The sequence below is a fragment of the Ochotona princeps genome, chromosome 9, assembly GCF_030435755.1.
Source record: "Ochotona princeps isolate mOchPri1 chromosome 9, mOchPri1.hap1, whole genome shotgun sequence".
NCBI lineage: Eukaryota > Metazoa > Chordata > Mammalia > Lagomorpha > Ochotonidae > Ochotona > Ochotona princeps.
Genome location: NC_080840.1, coordinates 78,701,853 through 78,709,342, shown reverse-complemented (window position 1 = coordinate 78,709,342; position 7,490 = coordinate 78,701,853). Strand labels below are relative to the sequence as shown.

General features: G+C 50.1%; 1 protein-coding gene across 1 annotated transcript; it reads left to right on the top strand.

Annotated features, from left to right (window-relative positions):
* The first annotated feature begins 1,974 nt into the window (after nucleotides 1–1,974).
* LOC101524930 (tubulin alpha-1C chain-like) lies at nucleotides 1,975–7,185 on the top strand. The gene is made up of 4 exons (XM_058668402.1): nucleotides 1,975–2,059; nucleotides 3,909–4,131; nucleotides 4,247–4,395; nucleotides 6,211–7,185. Exons 1-4 carry the CDS (start codon nucleotides 2,057–2,059, stop codon nucleotides 7,183–7,185), a joined length of 1,350 nt encoding a protein of 449 aa, XP_058524385.1. The 5' UTR covers nucleotides 1,975–2,056.
* The last annotated feature ends 305 nt before the right edge of the window (nucleotides 7,186–7,490 follow it).

Sequence of the window (7,490 nt, the reverse complement as noted above, 5' to 3'; positions counted from 1 at the left end):
TTTGACTTATGTGTGATATAATTGTTCATAGCCCTTGAAGAATTATCTACAGCATTTTCTAAACATGTATCATTGATACATGGAATTACAATCTGATCCTATGTTAAAATGACAAGGTTTTAAAAACACATTATTATAGCATCTCCTTTTAAGTGGTTTTGTCTGATGAATGAGTAGATGTCCTAGTTAGCTCCAGTAAGTTCTATCTCTGACTGTGTTACATTGTCTCAAGATACAAGTTAAATCGATGTACTACCTCTCATCTGCTAGTGTTTTTATCTGCAGGTAATCTTTGTGTTCTTCACCTTTCATTAACTTCTCATTGTTTAAGATCAGCAAAGTTATGTACTTAGTTTTAAAGTATCTGAGTGATCACTTTATGTCAATAATTCAATCTCATCTGTATCATGTCATATAAAGAGATCCTCTTTCTACCAGGTATTTTAAGCCTTCTTGGCATCCTTGAGAGGCATTCAAAAAATCAGAAGTTTTAAACTTTGGCACTTTGATGTTTCCAGCGTAGCTCCTGGAAATGTCAAAGGATTTGTCTTTTATTTTGTAGAGACAACAACTGATTAAGGCTATTTGGACCATATTTAAAATATACTAACAATGTGCAAAGCAGTGCAAAATTGTGTTATAGTAAAACATTTCACTTACACAAGCCTGATGACCCCTGTTGCGTTATCAGTTATAATTGTTATCTTCATTCAAAAGGGTCTAAAAGTTACTTGCATCGCATCTTTCTGTAAAAGCCTCTGTGTGCCGCCTAAGATGAGTAAACAGGTATCTCTAGTCAGTTAATGAGTTCTGTGGTTCCAGCCGCACCTGTTTAAAATCTGTTTATATGTAAACCACCTAAAACACGTGGCAAACTCATGTTATTACAAACACCAGGTAACTGCTATCAATTGGCCGTGATTTTGAAGTGTGTAAAGACCTTAAACCATTAGTGAAACGGATTTATTCTGTATTACATGAAGATTACTTCATCGCCACAAAAGTCTCTTTGGCTCACATGACTTAAATCTCCAACTGCTTTTGGAAGTATGTTTCAGTCACTGACATGTTTGAGTGCAAGTTGTCTGATCAACCAAGTCACTCATGTGATTTTCATTGTTTCTCTAATGTACATTTAAGGCTCATTGTACACCTGTACTCTTGTCTCAAATCTATAGTAGCCATCAAACCTTTGAAAATGTTTTCTAAAGCTGCTATTTGATAGCTTTTACTTGATACTGTTACTGAACATAGTCAACCTGGGAACTGTTGGTTCTCAGATCACTGGAGCACCTCGCTGTGTTGGCGGGAAGGAGCGATGTTACCTGACTGCACTGCCCAATTAGGACCTTCCCATATTAGAGGTACCTGCAGCGCCCAGCTATGCCCTGCTCCTCACCCTGGTTGACCTTGAACTGGCTGGGCTCCTTGGAAACTGAAAAGTGCATGCTAGCAGGGCTCGTAGTCCATAACAGATGGGAGAATGAGTGCTCTGAACCTCAAGCAAAGGTGAATTTTTGCAACCACCTGGAGGAGATGGGCGCTTCCAGAGGTAGCAAGTTAATAGGTCCAGAAAAGCATCAAAAAATGCGTTGTTGATTAGGGCCAGCCATGAGGACTGATGCCCCACTGCTCTGGTTCCAGGCGATGAGGCTGCCACACCTGGTGGGGACTATACCACCTGCATCCCCAGCATGCTGAGTCCCAGCCAGATGCTCCCCCTTCCCAAGCCTGGTCCAGGCCTGCCTCCGCCCCCACCCTTCTCTCCCATCCCACTGCAGGGCAGGACTTGGAATGGAGGGACCTCCGGGGTGTTTGGTTTGAACTTTTTAACCGCATGTCCTGTCCTGTCTGCCCACCTGGGTCAGAGTTCCAAGGCAGCACTCTGGCCACGTGACCGGGGGTGGGGTTTGTGGGAATGCGTTATAAAGGCAGCTGCAGACAGGCTGCCTAATCATTAGTTCTCCTCTCAGACTCTGCTGGTGAGCCAGTGTGAGCTCCTGTGGCACCTTCTGCTTTATTCCTCCGGCACCCCTTGTCCCAGCAAGTTACCGACATGGTGAGTGTGGTTGCTGACCCCTTGGGCGAGGGCATCGTGGACGTCCAGCTCCCACAGCAGACTGTGGTGCAGATGGCCTGGTGGGTCTTGCCTGCACTCCAGCGGGGAGGATGGGGTGGTTGCTCCAGGCCACGGCCCTGGGAAGGTCAGAGTGCTTTTGCTTCAGGACTTGGGGACTTGGAGGAACTGAGGTCCCCATGCCCACAACTCCCAAGTGGCTTTACTTTCCTGGCTACCTGGCACAGCTATGCGCTGACCCTCCCATGCCCTGGGACTTGCAGACTAGCCATCTGGAGAAAGGGGAAGGGAGCTGCTTGGGCACTCCTCCACAAGGGAGGAATAGGCTGTCATGTGTTTGCAAAGGATTTTCACAGTTAATTTGATCGGGGCGTTTATAACTTTCTTCGTTAGGCAGGTTTATAAAAACAAGTCCATGATAAGATGTTTAAAGTGGCAAACTGAGTCGGCATGGACGTGGCACACAAGGTAGCTTCTTCTGTGCATCTCTCAGGCATGGTGGAAACAAGTATGTCAAAGTACCTGTGGGAGACCTTCCCGTGTGTTCTGGTGGAAGGTAGCAAATGGTATCTTTGGAGGGAGGAATACAGTCTGTACTTGATCTGAGACTTCCCCGACTACCAGCTAGCCAGAGCCCAGTCACACACTAGCAAGTTGCCTGAGGACATTTTGCTGGTTAAACAGTGATTCAGAAAGCAAGGTGGGGTGTTGTGCAGTGTTAGGACCAAAGGGACTGGGGGCCTGCGCAGCAGCTCAACTGGCTAATCCTCTGCCCTGCAACCTTCTGCATCCTATATGGGCATCAGTTTGTGTCCTAACTGGTTCCCTTCTCCTCCAACTCCCTGCACATTAGCAGGGATCTAGATCAGAAGTGGAGTAGCCAGGAACTGGCTCCCATCTGGGGTGCCATACCACAGCACTGGGTCCCTCTCAAAGCACAGGTCTTATTTAGCAGCTGTTGCACATTTCTTATGCAGCTTTTAACAGCCTGAAATCTCATTATTTGGGAAGGTAATGAGAGCTCTTTTGGTGTTGATGCAATGCAGTGAGTGTGCCTTTGTGTTCCCTCTTAAGTCTGCAGTTGGTGGTGATTGTCTTGCTTTACTAAACTGGAGGGAATTTGGTAACTTTGGGCTGCTCAGCAGAAAGTCAATGAAACAGGGTTGATTCTCCAATGCCCCATCCTCCCATGTTGTGGAAATGGCTCCTGGCTTACCCTAGCAGTGTGGTCAGCTGGTACACTTAGCATTTGCTAAGACATGCCTTTCCCTTCTTCACCCTTTGCAGGATGAACCTGCTCTCCCTGGAGAGTTTAGAAGGCTGGCCCTCACCACAGTTAGTTTAAGGCAGTGATAGTTGCTGTTGTGGGGAATTTTCTCCATTGCATTTCTTTGTGCTGGTTTAAGCTGCCTTTTTAAAGGAGAGGGAAACTATTGTCTTTCAAAAGAACAGGATTAAAGAGGGCAGTGAGTTGAATGGGAGTGAATCAGCTGGCCAGAAGGGCAAGGGTGCCTTAGGAACTAGGGGAACCCTACAGATGGCAGAAGAGTTTGTGGTCTCCTAAGATAATGGAAGCCCCACCATCAATACCTAGAGTGACTAGGAAACAAAGGCCTGTCTTCCTGGCAGCTCATTAACAGAGCTTTGGTCTCCCAAAGCAACTTCTCTTCATTATGTCTTCAGCACAACGCTGTGCAGGAAGTAGAGCCTGGGCAGGAGGAATCTCCAGGAAGGTGATCATCTGCCTGGAAGACTGAGTCATTTGGGCGTGAGTCACTCACCATTGTCTCATCTGGGGTGTCCTTTTCTTTGTCCTCTTCCCTCCCCACAGCGTGAGTGCATCTCCATCCACGTGGGCCAGGCTGGTGTCCAGATCGGCAATGCCTGCTGGGAGCTCTACTGCCTGGAACACGGGATCCAGCCTGATGGCCAGATGTCAAGTGAAAAGCCCATTGGAGTACTAGACCAGTCCCTCGACACCTTCTTCAGTGACACAGGCACTGGCAAGCATGTGCCGAGGGCCGTGTTTGCGGACCTGGAGCCCACGGTCATTGGTGAGCTGGCACTGGGTGCCAGGAGCAGGGCCAGGAGGTTGTGCTGGGGGAGCCCCTGGTACCCTGGGGAGGGGCAAGGTCGGTGACAGGTGGCCCAACTGCTTCCCCTCTTCAGATGAAGTTCGCACTGGCACCTACCGCCAGCTGTTCCACCCCGAGCAGCTCATCACTGGCAAGGAAGATGCTGCCAATAACTATGCCCGTGGCTACTACACTGTCGGCAGGGAGATCATTGAACCTGTCCAAGAGCGCATCCGCAAGCTGGTGAGTGCAGTGGCTTGACGGATGTAGGGTGTGTGCTTGCCTTGGGGCTCTCAGAGGAACCAAACTGTCAGAATGATTGCTGCCACCTGAGGGAGATTCTGGTAGCCCATTGAACTAATTGGGCTCCTTGGACCTCTAGGCCTGGGTGATGGGCAGGAGCAACAGCTGCTTCCCCTGCTTCCCTGTCTTCTCAGGCTGCCTCAGACCCCCATGTCCAGTGAGGTCAACTTTCTTGGAGTTCAGGGGAGTTCCAAGCAGCCTTCCCAGTTGTGCTGACAAGTGTGACCATGAGATGCTCCTTTATAGCACATCTTTGTAATGGCTTGTGTGGGAGTGCTCAACTCCTGTGCTTGAACTTGCTGATCAAGCTCATTGGAAGAAGCTGGGCTGGTGTGTGTTCAACAGAAAGTCCCAAGCTCACAAAGCAGGTACAACCCTGATTAGAAACAGCCAGAGCCTAGAACTTTGACTCACGCTAACTAAGCTGAGAGTGGGGTCAGGTACCTCCTCAGGATAACAGCAAGTGTGTTACTGAGACTAGCAGAAACATGGCCTGGCTCCTCCCCTGGAGCTTCTGAGTGTGGCCGACTGTTGCAGGCAGCCTCATTCATGTGAACACACTGTGAAGATCCTAGTCATTAGGAGCTTCGCAATTAGATGGCCCCATGTTCTTTGGGGTATGTGATCAGCTCGTGAGCAATTGACATAAATCGCATGCAAAGCCAGGCCAGGGAGGTGTATTACAGCAGGCCCAGCTCAGCCAGTCAGTTCCCAAAAACATGAAGGACACAAGTTCATAGCCTCCTGCATTTCCCTAATATTTCTCAGCAACTTGGGCAGCGAAGGCCCTTGGTTCCTATGCTTGGACATCAAGCTTCAGGCACAAGAGTGACTTGGAAAGCAGGACCTGCCTAGGGGCACTGATCGCTTTAAATTGATATGTATTTAAGGTTTGTGGGAGTGTTTGCATACGTGGATGACACTGGGCAGACCAGGGTCAGCCCTGCACCTTGTGTGCTCCTGTGTAGTGGTCAGCCCACTGAGGGCAGGTTGGGAGTGTCCCTGGCTGTGAGCACCAGGAATGGCTGCCTGTGAGGGGTCAGGTGGTGTGCTTGCAGCAGAGCAGCCCCTCCTGCGGTCTCGGGGCCTCAATGCTAATCACTTTCTTTACCAGCTTAGCAGCATTAGTAGGCTCCCCAGGACCAGGGGAGTCTATGCAATGCTAAGGCCTCATTTAATGTCTCCACAAACCTGAGGGAGGAGGGAGATAGCAGTTCTCACTGAATGAGAGCCCTGAGATGCAGAGTGAGTTTGGGCACAGTTGCACAGCAAGGAACTGCTAGAGCTGGATCTAGACCCAGCAACAGGGTCCAGGTGTGTGGCCCCTCTGTACTCCAGACCTGGAGGAAAACAAGTGCCAAGAGCTGGTGAGGTCCAGGCACCAGGCTAGGGGTCCGCCACCTGCCATGAAGTGGCTCTGGCAGCTGACAAGCAGGTGCCCTTCGTCTGTGGGCACAGCAGGGGCACCAGAGGACTCTCTGAGGTACTGTTGCAGGACTTGTGATTCTTCTGCCTGAAGCAATGAAGACTTGTCTTCATGTTGAAACAGGCTTTGGAGCAGGCCCTTTCTCTCCCTGCCCTCCTTCCCAGGAGTGACTGCACTTTGATGTATAGCACCTGGAAGCTCTCTGGCTGTTCTCGGCAAATGGTCAGCAGAATTTAAGTCTCTGTGTGCATCGTCAGGGCTTCAAAGAAGTCCACTGTGACTTGGAGCAGGGGAATCCACACTCAAATCTATAAACCTCTTTTTTGCAGGCTGAGCAGTGCTCGGGCCTGCAGGGTTTCCTGGTGTTCCGCAGCTTTGGTGGGGGCACTGGTTCTGGATTCACCTCGCTCCTGATGGAACGCCTCTCTGTCGATCACGGCAAGAAGTCCAAGCTGGAGTTCTCCATCTACCCGGCCCCTCAGGTCTCCACAGCTGTGGTGGAGCCCTACAACGCCATCCTCACCACCCACACCACCCTGGAGCACTCTGACTGTGTCTTCATGGTGGACAACGAGGCCATCTATGACATCTGTCGGAGAAACCTCGACATTGGGCGCCCCCGTTACACTAACCTGAACCGCCTCATGAGCCAGGTGGTATCCTCCATCACAGCCTCTCTCCGGTTTGATGGAGCCCTCAATGTTGACCTGACAGAATTCCAGACCAACCTGGTCCCCTATCCCCGCATCCACTTCCCTCTGGCCACTTATGCCCCAGTTATCTCTGTTGAGAAAGCCTACCACGAACAGCTTTCTGTAGCAGAGCTCACCAATGCTTGCTTTGAGCCAGCCAACCAGATGGTAAAATGCGACCCTCGCCACGGGAAATATATGGCTTGCTGCCTGTTGTACCGTGGGGATGTGGTTCCCAAAGACGTCAACGCTGCCATTGCTACCATCAAGACCAAGCGGAGCATCCAGTTTGTGGACTGGTGCCCCACTGGCTTTAAGGTTGGCATTAATTACCAGCCTCCCACTGTGGTGCCCGGTGGAGACCTGGCCAGGGTCCCGCGAGCTGCATGCATGCTCAGCAACACCACAGCCATTGCCCAGGCCTGGGCTCGTCTGAACCACAAGTTTGACCTCATGTACGCCAAGCGTGCATTTGTTCACTGGTACGTGGGTGAGGGCATGGAGGAGGGAGAGTTTACTGAGGCTCGCGAGGACATGGCTGCCCTGGAGAAGGATTATGAGGAGGTGGCAGCAGACTATGGTGAGGGAGAGGATGAGGATGAGGAGTATTAGTCTGTCTGCAGCCACTGGCTGCTCTACTGTTCTGTCCTGTGTTACTGTCCATTGTGTCCCTATGTTTCAATAAAGGTAAGAGCATTATTTTTGTATAAAAATCTCTCAAGTGTGCCATGTGCCCTGTCAGATGGATTGTTTTAGAACTGAGTTAATGAGTCATGCTAAAAATCTGAAGTCGGCAGGCTGGGTGCATATGCTGAATTGAAAAGTGTTTACAGTGAGTGAACGGGTCTGGTACACTGGGCCAGGGCTGCTTGGGCTAAAATGTTTGAGTCCATCATTGCACAGCAGGGAAAGTTGGG